Source organism: Lates calcarifer, linkage group LG11 (assembly GCF_001640805.2).
Source record: "Lates calcarifer isolate ASB-BC8 linkage group LG11, TLL_Latcal_v3, whole genome shotgun sequence".
Classification (NCBI taxonomy): domain Eukaryota; kingdom Metazoa; phylum Chordata; class Actinopteri; family Centropomidae; genus Lates; species Lates calcarifer.
In genome coordinates, this window is record NC_066843.1 from 18726346 (window position 1) to 18743336 (window position 16991).

Sequence of the window (16991 nt, forward strand, 5' to 3'; positions counted from 1 at the left end):
TGTCATGGCTAAAGCATGCTGAAAAGGTGAAACAGCTGCTGTTCTAACTCACTTTCACCATCTTTGTGTGTTGGAATTAATCAAAATTCAGTCTTTAGACACATCTGGATCAGTGCGTGCACTTTCCAAAAACTTTCAAACTGTATAAAAAGTATTTTTGCATAAATAAATCTTACATACAAATGTCTGTGTTTTGTCTTAAACCATACCAAAAAGTATCATCATTCTGTAGTTTGTAATCTTGTAATAGACAGATTTGTTTATTTCAATGACAGCTAAATACATAGGTCATGAAAAAAATTAAATATACAAAAGAAAGAGGGCAAGCAACAATGGATAAACTTCTTTTTTTGTTACAGAGCAAAAAAAGCATGGAAGTGGTTTTCTTTGATCCAGGTCATTACAGATGTCTGACAGCATCTGTACTGACACAAAACAAAGACCAACCTGTTCTTCAGATACTCTTAAACAACTGTCCCACTGAACTGTGTTATGCAGTACACTTTCCGTCTCATTAAACACAATTAGACCAAGGCCCAACAGTTATTTATTCCTAAAATGACTCAGTCCAAGACTATGAGGAGGCAGCAGGCGGTGTGACAGGAGCTGCCGCGTGCTCTTCTTTCAGTCTGCGTTTCATTAGTTTCTTCTTCTTCTTCTCTTCCTTTTCTATCTCAGCAACCATTTCCAAGAACTTGGGACTGCGGGGGTCCACTGCGTAGCCAAAACGCTCTCTGGCCTGAGCCAGCAACGTTGTTCGGCGAGCCTTCTCCTCCTTTTGCTTCTGTTTGGTTTCACGCTTTTCTCTGCGCCAGTCAGCTATCATCTTTGGCATTTTGGCCATGTTTGCTGCTATGAGTCTCTCTCTGCAATGGAAAAAGAAAAGATGAGTATAACAGATGTTAATGCGGTACTTGAAACATTTCACCAAAACCAGAGTGGTGGACTGCCCCATCATTTGCGAACTATGTATCAACAACCACTGGATGGATCACCATGAAACTTTGTTTTGACATTTATGCTTCCCTCAGGACAAAATGTAATAAATGACACACAGTTTTTCATCTAGTGCCATCATCAACATTCCCAGTGCTTTGTTTATGACTAAATACCTGTAAAACTGATGACAATCCCATCAGCCTCAGGTGTACTTTGTGTTCAGAGCATATTTGCATGTCAGCAAATGATAGCATGCTAACCTTTTTTCCAATATTTTAGATGTAAACTAAAGCATTTGCTTGTATTTTATTCAGGCAAAGTCCTTCTATAGCTACTTTATCATGATCATTTATCATGAGAAATTTGTCTCCTTTTAAATGAAAACCATTTTTTTTGGTGTCCATGTCTCTAAAATAAATCAGAAACAGTATAATTTAAGTATAAATATCAAAACAAAGGCATTATATCTGCAATAAAAACTGGAATTTTTAAAAGACAACCAGCCCTGATTATAAAATGTTATGATAAAAGTTTTTGACTTCAGCTCTTCATCCATTTTACAGTTTTGTTTTTGTTAAAATGAAGGTCACAGCCTCAGCAGAGCTGGGTTCATAGAATTTGTCTGTCACATGTACTTCATAGGTTTTACACTGAAAAGTCAGGTGACAAGCATCACAAAAAGACAACAAAAGCCACTGACTCACAAATGGGGACAGCACAATCTAACTAATGACAGTCCTCATGGTTACTGACTAGTTGTAGTTACTTTACAATAATATTTCTTCACATCTTTCATTATCTGTAGACTAAGGAGTTATGCATTTTCCAGTGTTTAAAAACATGCTTCTGAAAAACAGGTGAAGATAACACTCAGCTGCTCAGCTATTTTAAAAAGTGAGTAAGAACTGAATTTCTGATCTACAAATGGTAAATATTAAATCCATTAGACGTCTATGTAGGTTTTTTTTTTTTTAAATCAGTTTTTTCCTCGGGAAAGAGTCATGACAGCCTCACTTCACACACAGATTAGACTGCATGTGTTGTCTGTTTTATTATCTCTTCAGTAGAATATAATCTGGTCATTAATTTGTATTGTGGCAATGGTAACACTACTTTGGACATATGAGCTTTATCCATTTTGTATGAGCCTGTATAAAAAAGACGTTCCTTATTCCGGTGCCCGTGGTGTTTCACTTTCTCAGTGAATAATTTTAAATTAAGATGTTTTTTTTTTTCATCGAGGTAGTTAGAAAATCTTTAGCGGACTTTGGGAATAAAGGTGTTGCTAAACAACTATGTGGCAGTTACATTTATGAAAGTGTTAAATTGGGGCTAAAGATTAATGTCAGGAAACGTCTTCATGTTTAAGCACGCTTATAAAATCGAGTGTTTGAGATGAGTACAAACAGAAGACTGAACCGAGATCAGAGAGTAATAGGTGGAGGTTGCACAGTTCAAATCGTCAGGCCGTCAGTTGAAGCACTGACGTTAGCCACGTTAGCATGACTTACTTCGCCAGCCGTTTTTCGGTTTCTTCCTTCTCCTTGGCCTCAATGTTCTTCAGCAACACCTCTAACGGAGGGTGCCACTCGTTCTCCTCTGCGATGATCTTGTCCAGCTGCTCGTGGCTCGGCCACAGCGACGCGGGGTCGACACCTGACGCTGAGCCGTAGCGACCGTACAGTTTCCCGTCATATCGGGCCGTCTTCTGCCAGTCCGGCGTTTTCGCATTGTCTTTATCTGGGATATACGGCTCATGGAGGTTTAATTTTAAGGGTCTGGGGTTATAAGACGCTGTCTGCAATAGAAGCCCATATTGAGAGTTCGCAGTTTTAGAAGATGAAACTCCCTTAAAAGTCCTACACAACACCACTGCCCTCCTGCACAGCATGGACGCCGCCATCTTTCTTCATCCCCTAAAAGGACCCGGAGAAGTCGTAGGTGACTACTGCAGTGCCTGTTCAGCACGGTACAGGAGTCTTCAAAGTGCTCTCCTAATGTTTCATTCTGTACTTTGAAATGGGTCCTTGACCAGGTAATATCACAATGTAAATCACTGGGAAAGCCAATTTTTATATAGCACATTTGATCACAAAAAGCCATTTCAAAGTGCCGTAATTGTGTCAAAAAACAGCAAAAGTAAAAGGGTGGACGTTGTGCTCAATTAGCCTATATAATCTATTGATAGATGAGTTGACTGACAGAAAATGATTTGATAAGAATGATAATATTTGATAGATTCCATTGACAAAAAAAAAAAAAAAAAAAGAAAGAAAATGTCCTCTATTTCCAGTTCTTGCATGAGAGGATTTACTACTTTTTCTGTTTTGTATGATTGAAAGGAGTAGGATTGAAAATATTATGTCTTTGGACTGTTGGTCCAAAGAAACAAGCAGTTTTCGTGTCTGGGGAACTGTAATGTAATTTTCACTATTTTTCTAAAATTTCACAGACTAATGATTAATTACAAAAAATGATTTAGATTAATCAGTTATAACTTACTGTTAGTTGCAGCATTAGATGAAAGACATGGGAAAAAGGAGACTGTATGTGGCAAGTACATTGTGGGTCTAAGAGAACAAAAAAGTTTTTATTCAACACATCTTACACTGTATATCCTTTAGTATCATTAAACAAATGCTCTTTCTCCCTGTGGTGTGCTATATAATATTAGTTTCAGACATTTTTATCAAATGTTATTTCATCTGAAATCATTTTTCTTTGGTTTGTTGCACTGGGGTATTGTGGTGGTAAAAAGTCAAAAGGTTTTTAGCTCAGTGAATTAATCACTTTCATAATGTCAGGTGCACTCAGTGACTTTGACTTCCAGGCGTTAGACTCAGTGTTTGGGGGGCATGTTTTCCACTCAACATCCCCAGTGACTTGGAAGTAGTTGTGAGCAGGTGGGCCGTAGCCAGAGCACCAGAGCAAGAGGGGGAGCTGAGACTCTTTTAACACCTTCTTTGAACATTTAGGGACCACTGGGCAGGGGAATAAACCTCTGAAAGAAAGGATCTTTGTTTTAACCTCCTGAGCTCCACCTCCTCCTTCCTCTTTTAGAAACCTCCACCCTCCCTCAACTTTTATATTTAATTTCTTTTCAAGAAGCGGAGATAGAACAAATGGGGTTGCTCTGGAGTGCAGCACTTACAGAGACAGATGTCATCGCTTTTGTGTCGTGGGAGCGCGCAGAGCTCTCCATCGTCATTAAAGATTTAGGGTTCCCATGGCAGGGGTAGCACTAGGCTGGAGGTGGGGGTGGGCATGACAGAGGCTTAATTTGGCTTAGGAGCGATCTGATGCCAAGCCCGGGGCTTTAGGGATCACATCAACGTCAGTCACAGGCAAATAGGCTTGTTAGCAGTTAGACGATAAGGGGATGGTGGCAAGATGACAGGTCTATTTCTGAGTGAGTATGTGAGTAGGAGGGATGGGTTGTGTGTTAAGACACATTTAGGGAACTTATATAGAACATGCACACCTGAATTATCCCTTGGAATGACATGTCTGTTAACATACAGTTCATTTGTATAGAACAAAGTTGCTAGTGATCCAGAGTATCTACTGAGAGGTTTAACTACATTGAAGATGAACAGTGACGGGTCAGCCCAGTGCTACACTTTGACCTCCTGTGTTGGTCAGATGTGAAAGGTCACATCTGTTCTTGGCAAAACACTCAAAGATGAACTACAGATCTCTCAGCAGAAGTAGCCAGGGTTGTGTAGAAGTTGAACCCGAGAGCAGATCTTGGCAATTCCAACAGTTCAGGTTATTACCTTGGAAGAACAGAGCCCAAGTACAGCTAGAGCCACTGAGTATCTCAAAGACTCGTATGGATGGGGAAACTCATACACACCAGAGCTGGTGTTGACAACCTGGACTTGGTGAGGTTTAATGCCAACATTGGTGCCTGTTTCTTTAGACTCTGTGGTGCCAGAAACTGGAAAAAGTTACCATTGCACATAAATAGTCAACCAGTACCATTTTAATGTCCCCCTCCAGTCAAAAATGTGTTCTGCTTATTGTTACTGCACTTGGATGTTGGTTCTTCACAGTTCAGAATGATGTATGTGCAGAGTTTGACACTGACAGACATTTCACATTCATCTGCTGAAGGAGGAAAGTTTTTCTGTGCTCACTTAAATTTCAAGTTTGGATGTGTATTTATGAGCAGACCTTTGTGATATGACAACTTCTTTGAAAGCCAATGGTCAAATATGGGACCTTAAAAAGTGTAATGTGAAAACTTGAAACCTCTGCACATTCTTTAAGAATGAATTTTTCAGTGAAGTATGACACATCTATTGTCCAGCGGTTAAACGGTTAAACAATAATATTTATAGATTCTTGATTTTTCAATGAAGAAAAATCCAGAATTGTCACTGTTGCTTTTTTCACCTTTCTCAGAACAATCCATTTCTGTAGTTGTGCATGTTTTAATTCACTCCCTCTCATAACCTAAATGAAAGATATCTTAAATACAGTAAAAAGCATCATCAGTGGCCCATGTCCATGTGGGCCATCTAATTAAATTTTAATGATCTCCACATTCTTATAAACACATGCAAAATTCATGCCCAAATTGCTAGAGCTTTAGTCTCATGTCAGTGACCTTTGCTTCACTGCACCCATTTAATCCTGTTATCACAGTTCATGATTTTATAAGTGGTGCCCCCATGCAGCTGTGGTTCAGATACTTAAGTAGGATGCCATGTGGAAATCTGCTTTAAGCTTTTCTGCACTTAATGAACTGCACGAAAAAGTCACAGGCATATTGCTTAGTTGTCATGTTAACATATATTAAGGGGTTGAATAAGTATAAAGGCATTTCCTTTGTAATAATAGAATATTTTCTTTCTCTCTCTCTCTCGCACACACACACACACACACACGAGAGCCAACGTTTGGTTTTGTATTTACTGTGAAGCAATTTGCCAAGCCAGTGTTACTATTTGTTGACACAAAGACGAAATCATAATAAATTGAGTCTAAATGAACCGCTCTTTTGTTGGCCTTAAACAATGACAGGGTTTTACTCAGAATCTGGCACCAAGAATGAGATTTGTCAGCATTTCCCCAGAACAAGGGATGAGGACAAAATCCAAATAAAAGAGAGCTGAGCCCCAAAATATCTCCATTTCCTGGTAATGACAGCATACTGTGGCTATACTGCACAAAGTAAGAGAAAAAAAGGGTTCCTTGGTAAGACGAGTCCCCGCAGCGCTGGTGATAAATTACTGCTTTCCACAGGAACATCATGCAGAAATTAATAATCCTAAGGTAACTAATGTTGTCCTTGGCAGCCTCGATGTAAATTGCCCATAGAGGACTTAGGCTTCCTCCTCAAACATGTAAAATCTGCACGTCTGTATGGCATTACTGATTTCTCAATTTGTGGTTTAAAAAAAAGAGCCCATCATGCTCACAACAAAGCAATAAGGAGTGTGCAGATTTTTTTTTTTTTTTTTACTGGGGCTTAAGTTATGGCTGTGATCACTCTTGCAGCTCTCCGCAGGCTGCTTTTTAAACACCCCAACCCCCCCCCCCCCCCCCCCACTAATGTTAAACTTGGACTTAACCCAATTCAGAACTGCCAGCGTAAGCGGTTTTATGAAGGGGGGCTGGTGGTGGTGCAGTTTGGGTGGTGGTGTTAGGGGTGCGGGGGCTGATGTGTGTGTGTGTGGGGGGGGGAGTGGAGGGCAGCGGAGGATAGTGAGCAGCAGGGAGCAGAAGAGTATTTTACGGTAATAGATGTACCACATGGAGATCCAGTTAGTGATGTGTTTGGAGTGTGGTGGGGGTGGTGTGGGGGGTTGCTTGAGGAGGGTGGGTGGGGGTGTCTAAGTGCCCTGCTGCACTTTCCACTCAGTCTGTGAAAAAAAATGCAGGGGCGACTGTGGCTTTTCTGAAAGATTCACCCACCTGGGCACAGGGGTGATGGAGAGACGAGGGGAGTGGAGCAGTGTAACCACCAGAGAGCTTTTATTTCTGCTCACTTAACAGCAAAAAGTGCAGTAAAAACTGCAGGCTGGGACTCTCTGGACTCCTACTGCATTTCCTGCCACATAATGGCTGTAACATTTTAACTAAATTATCTTGCATCACAAATCTTTATATCTCATGCTCATGTAAACACCTGAAGAGAAACACATTCCTATAAACATATACACACACTGGGTTTACATAAGGATTTGGCATTTGTTCCCGGTCTGTAATGGCAATGGATTCCCGCGATAGTAAACAACTGTGCCACTCTCTGCCCCTGATACATTAAGATTTTTTCCTACAAATGATCAAACAGCCTTGGGAATTGAACAGATTGTGGTTTATAAAAACTGTGTACGTGCCCAATTTGACAGATTTGTAAACAACCACGATAACATCCCCAAAATGTTTAGCTATGATGGAGCTCATAGTTTCTCCTTTCTCTTTGGGAGTCCTCAGGCCTGTACAGCCCAGCCCAGGGTCCTAATGAGATGATGAATGGGAGCATACGGAGTGATGGAGGCTCTCGATCCACCAGTGACTGCTAATTTAAGGGGAGATTCATCAAATGTGGGCCTGCACTCATGCACCTTCATAAAACAGTGCCGGGGTCCAGTGAAGATGAATGGAGGTAATTATCAGCTCTACCTGTTCACAGCCGTCCTCTTCTTCTCTGTGGCTTCCTGGGGTTTCAGGGCTCCTAATCTGTCTGTATGAAGAGCCAGTGCTTAAATCAAATTCCTCTTTTTACTGATAGATTTCAATTGAGTCTGAAGTGAGAGATTATTCCACATTATATTAATGCACCAGTATTGTTGCTCTCATCTGACATGAAAATGCCTGAAAATGCCACACTGAATGCCTCATTCTGCACATTGGCATCAAATGATCTAATCACTAGGCTTTTTCCACTGATACAGCCGGACTATCAGTGTTACTGCTATCACTTGCTCAACAGAGCTATTACTGTTTGCACTTCCAGTTGGCATTATTGTAAATGTCATTGGTTTCTATGAAATCTCCTGCCAGAGGTACTGAATATGCTTTCTTGCTGCCAAATCACCAGAGAAGTGACCATTGATAGGGCAGTTAGGTATAGTATGACTGAAACTTTTACAGTGCTAGAGTTTCATTTATTTTCCACAGCCACCATTAGAAATTTCCACCTCAGTGAGTTGGAAAAGAGATGCTTTTGGCACATCCAAGCTCCTCTAGATTCACCAAAAGCAGACACTTCTAAAGATAAAATTAATAGTTCACTAAAGGCCTCCCCTGTACAACAGTCTGTCCAATCACAGCTTAGTACGTAGGCACAGCAGGTCTGTCAAGCTCTGGATTCCTTAACATGCAGAAGTGGTAGGCATGGGGCTGTAGACAGAGCAATACTCAGCATTAAAAGAGTTTGGAGTGCGGTGTCTTTTCTTATCCTTTCCCAATTTAAAAACAAAAGCAAAAGTTTTAGTGTTTGTCTGCTCTGATGAAAGTCACAAACATTAGCATGTCCAACTAACCAGCTAATGACACAGGTGTTAAACTTCCACACCAAAGAGGATCCCTAGGTTGCACCATCATAAAATGTAAAATCTTAAAACAAACCCTGTTAACGATAAGCACATGTAGTATTCATAGATGCTAATAGAGTTCAGGCTAACAGCTAGCAGTTCTGTCCTGCTCTTTACTTTATTTGGGTTAAGTTTACACTCCACATGAATTACTTTTATGTTGACCAAACACATTGGTTAGTAGTCATTCATTCCTTTCATTCATTCATTCACAATCTATACTGCTTATCCGTTAAGAGTCGTGGGGAGGTTAGTAGTCACCCTAAGTGCTTTTACTTTTGGATTATAGTCTGATCTCACATTTGTCATGATCATAGGCCATTTATTATCATAGGACTAACTAGCTTTACACTGCAATGCTGTTTCATTATTGTCATGTCTCCTATGTGGAACATCAATGCTGACTTTTCGCCTGGGGTATGCAGCTTTAGTCTGTTAGCACATCATGTTCAGACTCTTTTACAGGGTTCTCATTCAGCTAAAGTTAGCCATAGACAGCGTTTTCAGTCAGCTCATGAAATTATATAATCTTCCTCTTCTTATGAGAAAGTGAAATTACTGAATGATTCAAGGTTCAAGCTGCCACCTGATTTAGCCTGGATCCCCCAGACACATGGGACACGTGCTGTTCTAGCTGGTGTGTCCCTTGAGCCCTAACTGCAGGGTGCTGAGTCACAGCATGTCCACTGTCACACTCAGATAGATATTCATGGATAGGCACAAACACTTAGACACAGCTACACCCCTCATTTTGGAGATTTTTGGGATGGGGGACTCTGCAGTACAGAGGGGGGAATTTAAGAGGGAGGGGTGGTACATGTGGCACCAGCCTGGCGCAGACATCGTTCCCGTTGCTCCCTTAGCTGCGCCGGCGCCATCTGTCATCTGCGTGAACATCTGCAAACCCAAGGTGCCCTTGTCACCCAATGTTAGAGCAGTATGCTTGGCTTTTCCATTAAGGAAACCTGGAGTGATTCACCAGAACAAAACCTATTAGACTGGATGGTGTAGTGGTGAATCAGCTGCGTTACACAGGCACATTAAATAGTAGGATTCCTCCTCAGGCAACGCCGCCCGCCTGTCTAGCATGTCTGGCTAGCATGACATCTCATCTACTAACTGACTGACAATTTGGCCTGAGCCTGCCGTTTCTTTATGAGCCTCGGCTCCTCCAGATTTCTTCCTCTGTCTCTCTGATTCTACCGCAAAACAGATGGCTTCACCCCATCCTCATTTTTAATCTATCTCCTCTCTGCACACTCGAGGTTATGACCAAAAGTGAAATCATGTTCGTATTAGACTCCAGGAGGCTTTGAATGGCTGTACCGTGTTATGGTCCTTTTTGGAGCAAAAAATTTGCAGTTGCATTTTGGCATCATCCTTAATGAAAATGAACAAAAACAGATTGAGAATATAGTCAAAAAACTGATAAATATTGTTTCTTGTGTTTCTGGAGAACACCATGAATGCCGCTCTCTGTTTTGATTCTAGTGGAGATATTTTCAGACACAGAGAGCCGGTGGCAGATGGATTGCTGTGCTAAGACTGGACAGTGTGTTATTCACTGCTGCAGCTCTCTAGAGAGCATTGCTGTCTATTGCATATGGTGCTGAGCTGGATTACGGCAACAAGATCACAACAATATGCTCATTGTCCACCATGCAGGGATATAATCTCAAGGATTACTCTCTGATGAAACTGGCCGCAGCCTCCCTGGATGATACAGAGTGATATAGGGAGATTTTACCCAAGCTTTGTCTGGGAGCGTCCTTTTTTTGAGATTCTTTGATCTTTCAGACTCCAGAGTTTTATTTCAATTGTCCTTCTCTTTGTTGCCTGCACATGAAGCTGGACGCAGCAGTGGGCAAAGCTATGCTTCCCACAGCTGCCTCTCCAAAAGAAATGGGCAAACACACGCACACGCGAACAGCAAGCTCGCCGCCATCTGCTGCAGTGAATGAGCGAGGATGCTGCTGTCAAGTTAGTTGTGAATTCGAAACAGCAGCTGAGAGGACACACTGTGCCCTGACCACACAGAGTGGCACCGCTGCTGCCCGGCTGCCTGGCACAACAGGCTCCATCTGACACACTGATGAATTCACACACACACGATGGAAGATTGCAGGCCAAAATCACAGACATGATTTGAATGAAGTGTGAAACAGAAAACCTATTTTTAATTACGATCTTAACTCACAAGGTTGTAGAGGAAAATAAGTTACGCTCAGATGTCACAAACATATAGATTTATAATAATGAACTGTGTGTGGTGTCATTTTTTTCCCCTGGACCACTGCATGACTATATAAGGCCTGTGAACTTGTGTTTACTTCTCCCTTTGCTTCTTTTCTTTTTCTTTTTGTGAATGGAAAAACTGACCTGCACCCTTTCTGAATAAGCTATAAGTTTTGGAAAGCCTTACAAGCGTTCGCTAAAAAATGTGCACTTAAATAACAGAAGAGGAATAGGTATCAAGCATGCATAGACACTAAGCATACAAAACAGAACCCAAACAAACACCCTGGGAGCCCAACATTCAACACCGGCCAAGAAGCGCCTGGCTGAGTGGACTGCCTTTGAAAAGAGCACCTGCATGCTATAAGAGTCTCAAAAACAAAAAGTTTAGCTTCAACGACTCTTTACAACACTGACAGTCACCGGTTTTCATGTGAGCAAGTTTGTATTCGTGGACAGAATCCCCATCTAGGCTACTTGATGTTCGCTTATTTGCAATTTGTCACCTGGCTTGTTTACTTTTCTTTCCGCTCATTTAGAACTCACCTTTGTCCTAACGGGCTCATTAGCAGGCGGCTGCATTCCAGGAAGAAACCACCAGGTTAAAGCCTCGCATTTCTGAACCGAGCGACACAGCTCAGGCGCCGCACTTTAAATGAGGCTTGGCCCCTTTTCTCATGGGGAAGCTGCAGAGAGAGGAGCCAACAATGTGTTTTCACTTTTATGTATTTTCATAAGTCATCTAGTTGGCCATTAAAGTTGATATTTTGCACAAGAAATTGCATCTTTTCCAAAAAAGCAACATGCTTGCGCTAAAATTAAATCTTTTCTTCCACTTTTGAAAGTTTTGGAAATACTCAGTAGACTGTTGCACATAAGAGTTTACAACACATTTCATGCAGGAGCAGGTTTGTACCATGGAACATAATTTAAGGTCCTGGAGGTTTCCACATCTGGCAACTTTCTCTCCTTGGTCTTAGTTTCTCGATAGACACACTTAAAGTCTAGTGAAGGGATGAGGATCAGTACCTTTAGGTAGTGCATGGGTTTGTGTGTGTGTGTTTGTGTGCACGCACTTAAAGGGGAGACGGTTGGCCCCTGTGTGAGTGACACGTTAAAGGCCCAGAACAAGAAGCTTTCCATGGCATCAGTGGGCCTACAGTTCAGCTGCCTCCTCTCCTTCATGGACATTTTCCAGTGATATTTTGCGAGTTTTTCTCACACTTCCTTCATGTTGTGTTGTGTGTTCTCATAGGTGAGTTTAACTGGAACACTTACCTTGTGTTAGTGAGGATAATTTCACACTTATAGCTGTTTCTCCAGGGCATGACAAAATTACAAAACTATTTTGTGTTAAACATTCTATTTACACCCAGTGTCATTTATCTTATTATATTTTCAGTTACACCATTTTACAAATCAAGGGGAAAGACATAAGAGAGTAACAGTAAGAAAAGCAGCAGAATTAATAATAAAAAAATTAAAAGGAGGGAGCCGTGCCTTTGTTATGCTTTAAAGTTAAATAGAAACATCTCATTCAACCATTTTTCAAAATCTGGATTTCTCAGTCAGAGTGTATAATTCTAGTCCTCTATTTTTCTACAAGCATGCCATACTGACATCAGATAAAACATAACAAACAATACAGAAACATACAGGACATTGTGCATCTTTACTCTGCATGATATAGAAACAAATTTGCTCTCTTTTATACAAAATTTTTGAAGGAGACCATCATTCCTGAAACATGTTGGAGGTTTTAGTTATTAAAGCAGCATTATTCTGTTGTCAAAAAATTGAATTGGCTTTATTAATTTCAACATATACAAACCTAGTTATGTACTATGTAAAAAATAAAGGAAAATATGATTACCAAAAAAAAAAAAAAAAAAACAGGATTCACAGACACTTGATAATTAAGGACTCAGATAGTGATGGTGATCAGGACATTTACTGAGTCCTCTGGCTTTCCAACAAGACAACAGTCACGTCAAACAGACGGGTCCATAGGGAACACTGGAGTGGAGTGGGGAAGGCTGGATGAATTTAACATTTAATCATATTTTTTTTGGACCCTCCCTTGACTTTGAAAACTTCCAATATCGCATGACAATATATTTATGCCAAACAAAGAGGACTGCTGTTCTCCACATATGGCCAAACAAACAATTATGACCTTTTATTTTTAACATCAACTCCTAGAAGGGAAGAAAGAAATAAAATAAATGAAAGAATGAGAAAAAGTTCAAATCCCCTCCCCTGCTCTCCCTTCAACAAAAAGAAAGAATAGGTAATCTTCCTCCTTCTCTAAACCCCCACAGTCCCTGATACATCTGCATGTGTGTGTGTGTGTGTGTGTGTACTTGCACATTTAGAACCCAATATTTTCCAAAGATGTCACACCTGAAGTTAATAAATTTCCCTTTGATTTGATTTCTCTCCACTTTTAATTTCTTCCAGGTACCTAAAGGGTGTGTGCCAGCGCATGATGTGGAGGGTGTCAAGCTGATCTGATTGGTGGAAAAGAGAGAGAGAGATGGATGAATCAGGACTGTGGAGAGAGGAGGGGATCAGCTGAGAGCAGACAGAGAGGGAGGTAGAACTGAAAACAGATGGCAGAGCTGGCACCTGTCTTAAACTAAAATCTGTTTGGAGCCGTTTTCCACATGTCTTTAAAAAAAAAAAAAAGCCCATTCTGCATATTATGCCAAAAAAAGACACTCTCAGGTTTTAACCCTTTGTGACCATGCCCTCCCTTTAGCTTTTCAGTCATAATAGGATGCCCCCCTTTGAACAGGAGGAGATACAAAAACCCTCTCAAATCCTTCCACTCTGTCTCACCCGGGCCTTGTAAGCAAACAGAGGGGGCATTCAGAGCAGGAGTCTCATTTAAAGCGTTAATCTGTGGGCCACATGCTGCACAACAGCAGAGGACCAAACGAGCACCGCAGACCTGACAACGCACGCGCACACACACGTACGCAGACACTCAGATCAGCCAGGCTTGCCCAGGCTAAACATGGCATGTATTTGGCAAGTGAGGAAGTCTGTTCCAGGTGGCTGCATATATAAGTTGCAATCAGTTTGAACCCTCTTAGGTCACTCTCCTTCAAAGAACCATACTGAGACTCTTACATGTTTGAGCCCATTTACTGTTAATCAAAAGTACCTTGCCAAAGGACCAAAAGTTTAGCAAATTTTAAAAAGAGTTTTGAATGCTTTTGCTTTCTAGCCACCCATTGTTTCCCTTTCATTTCTGTGAAGTATGAAAATCTACTTGCACAGACTTCAAACTTGATAGGTGATCCACCAGAGTGAATTTTGCTCTGCCAAAGTTACACGATGCTGAAACGCTGACTGTTTTTGAAAAGTCTGCTGCTGCGTTAACATGTGATGATGAGGTAACTTTGACTATAACTTTTCCCTGCTTATGTAGCTTTCTCTGTAAGTTGAAGATTGTCAAACCATATGAATGAATGAAAAACAGCGGTGGCCTGGAACACAGGGATAAAAATCTGAAGGGGAAAAAATGAAGTGTACATGATTTGTAGTGTATGGGCTAGAACACTAAACAACATGTGGTGTGTGTTTTTGTAGTTATAAGGAATGCTATTAGATTTATTGTCAGTGTATCAGTGTATAATTTTAGTGTTATCACTGTCAAATATGGTTAGTTTTCCAATTAAACAGGAAGTTATGCAAAGTTTTTCCAGTATGACTCTCTGTTGTAGAGGGGATCATAACAAACCAAAATTCTCTAGGGGCTGTGCTCAAGAGGAAATAGGAGTTTTTTAATGAACAAATTCTGTAACACTATTATAAATGGTGTTGGAAAATTAATACATACATTTACTCAAGTACCATACTTAAGTACAGTTTTGAATTACCTGTATTTTACTTGAGTATTTCTATGTTACTTTACACCTCTACTCCACTAAACATTACTGTACATGCACATTATTGCATCAATAATAATAATCCAGTAATACAATATATAATCAGTTATTCTGAAATGGGCCATTCAGCATAATGAGCGCTCTTACTAATGGTTCTCTAAATATATATATGTTGTTGTGAATACATCTGTACTTGGTTTATTAATGCACACATGACTTGATGCAGGGTGTATCATTAATTCCTCACCATTGTGATCACGCCACTGTAAAATTCATACATTAATTTGTATGCAACCGATCTTGCATGAGTCCAGTCACACAGGGAAGTGATCAGCCTCTCTGAAAGCAGGACAGCACCAGCTCTCATAGAAATATGGAGCTGCTTTTCTCAAGCTGGTTGTCAGATGCAGACACTACATTTTGTCGCATGATCTAATTGATTGATGTCATTTTTACAAGTTAAGGGGGAAGATTTTAAGAAAATGTTATTGCAAGTTTTTTTTTGTTTATTTTATTTTATTTTTTTTTTGAAAGAAGAGGAGCATAGCATGGAAGAAAATAGTGCTCTAAACATCCAGCAGATGTGAGATGACAAATCAGCAGACGAAGGGACAGATGTGTCCAAAAGTTTACACTGTAAAAACACAAGACAGAAAAACAGGGAAATAATATTGTGTTAGGAACATGACTTGATGTTTTGTATCAGAGGGTACGTGTGACAAAAAAGAGCTTCATATTTCTCTGAGCACAACCACTGCTCTGCTTTCAGATGAACTGAAAATTCTAAAATGTTTTTTTTTAAATAATTGACATACATAACATAATATGACTCAACACAACAGATGGGTCAACAGAAGCATATACAACAGACCATACAACTGTAACATTTACCACATGGACATTTCTAAGACCACAATAAGTGGGGGTTGAGGATAAAAGCACATGTTGTATCTATGGTGTGGTGTTAGAACTGGGGGTAAGCTATGGGTTAATTCTGTTTATGAGTGGTCGGGTGTGTTTATATGGGTGAAATGTCCTTTTCTATTCAACTTGATTTCAGTGACAAACAAATTAACGTATGAAGTAACTGTGATGTGACATTACTTCTCTATTAACTAATCACATTGAGTCATGCATTAATGACACATTAGTTCGGCAATTTATTTTGAAATGTGCCCTCAAGTTCTTTCAACCTTTTCTCCAAAACAACCAGGAGCGTTTGTGGTTCTCCCAACACACCAGCAGAGTGCGCCAGAGGACCCGCGTCTCGCTTCAGGCTGTCTCGTCTTTATTCCATACTTAATCTGCAGCTCACAACTCTCCACACATTCAGCTCTTAACTCCAACACAAAGGTTGCAGTGAGCCAGAGCGCATACACCTGTCAAAGGTTGTTGTCACCCACGCCTTTCAACTCCCACCAAAACTTTTATAAACTGAAAATAGCTCCTTTCCTTCCCTCCTCTCACTTCTTTCTTTTTCTTCTTTTTTTTTCCAAGGGAACCACAAATTGTGTCCAGATTTTCACACATAGTAACTTAGTGTTTTGGGCAATTTGGAACTGAAACAATTACAAACAAACCTGTATTATACCCCGTCTCCGCTATTGGATCTGACTAGAAAAGACAAGAAAATAAAACGTTTCTGTTTTCCCCCTCAGGTTATTTTAGATTGTGGGCTCATTTTCTAATTATGGTGGCCATTCTTTAAGCATGCAGCGCATGTTTCTCAGTAATTTCTAGCTTTAATGAAAATCTGCACACACCAGTGCACAGAAAGAAAAAAAAAACTGAAGATCATTCTGATTTGCTAACCTTTGGCAACATGTTGCTTTTGTGTATGGGGATAATAAATTATGATCAGAGTTACAATTATGGGATCTTTCACTTTCTTTGCAACGTGCTGACAGACTTACTGGTTCGGGGGAAAACTCTGTGCGTTTGTGTGAGTGAGTGTGTGTATGTGTGTGTGTGTGTGTGTATGTGTGTGTTCCTCGTGAGGAAATGTGAGACAGATAAATACGCAGGTTGAGAAGAAATAGGAATCAGATTGTTAAGACAGAGGAAAGTTCATGTTTATGTTGCAGAGTGGCACTGCCCCGTGTAAGATTTGAGCTCCCTGCTAGAGCTGGCGGTGCCCAGAGGTTGTTGCCATGCAACTCAATGTGGCACACACACTCACACACACATGCACACACACACACACACACACACACACACCAACAATGGTCTGCTTTATGAGGTGCCCACTGATGCCATGGTAACCTCCTCGTTCTGGGCAAGACGGGCAGAGCGGTGTGCCAAAAAAATGCCATGGTTCCCTTTTTTTCCCTTTCTCAAACCACGTTGCCCAGAAACCTTTTGAAACTTAATAAGT

At 40.6% G+C, this 16991-nt stretch overlaps 1 protein-coding gene and 1 long non-coding RNA gene across 2 annotated transcripts; one reads left to right on the forward strand and one right to left on the reverse strand.

Moving 5' to 3' along the window:
* Positions 1–232: 232 nt before the first annotated feature.
* Positions 233–2880, reverse strand: gadd45gip1 (growth arrest and DNA-damage-inducible, gamma interacting protein 1). Its single transcript, XM_018698642.2, has 2 exons — positions 2451–2880; positions 233–866 (listed from the first exon to the last, which is right to left on the reverse strand). Exons 1-2 carry the CDS (start codon positions 2840–2842, stop codon positions 575–577), a joined length of 684 nt encoding a protein of 227 aa, XP_018554158.1. The 5' UTR covers positions 2843–2880; the 3' UTR covers positions 233–574.
* Positions 2773–16486, forward strand: LOC108898674 (uncharacterized). Its single transcript, XR_001963471.2, has 3 exons — positions 2773–2908; positions 7384–7555; positions 13182–16486. It is a non-coding gene; the product is annotated as an uncharacterized LOC108898674 (long non-coding RNA).
* The last annotated feature ends 505 nt before the right edge of the window (positions 16487–16991 follow it).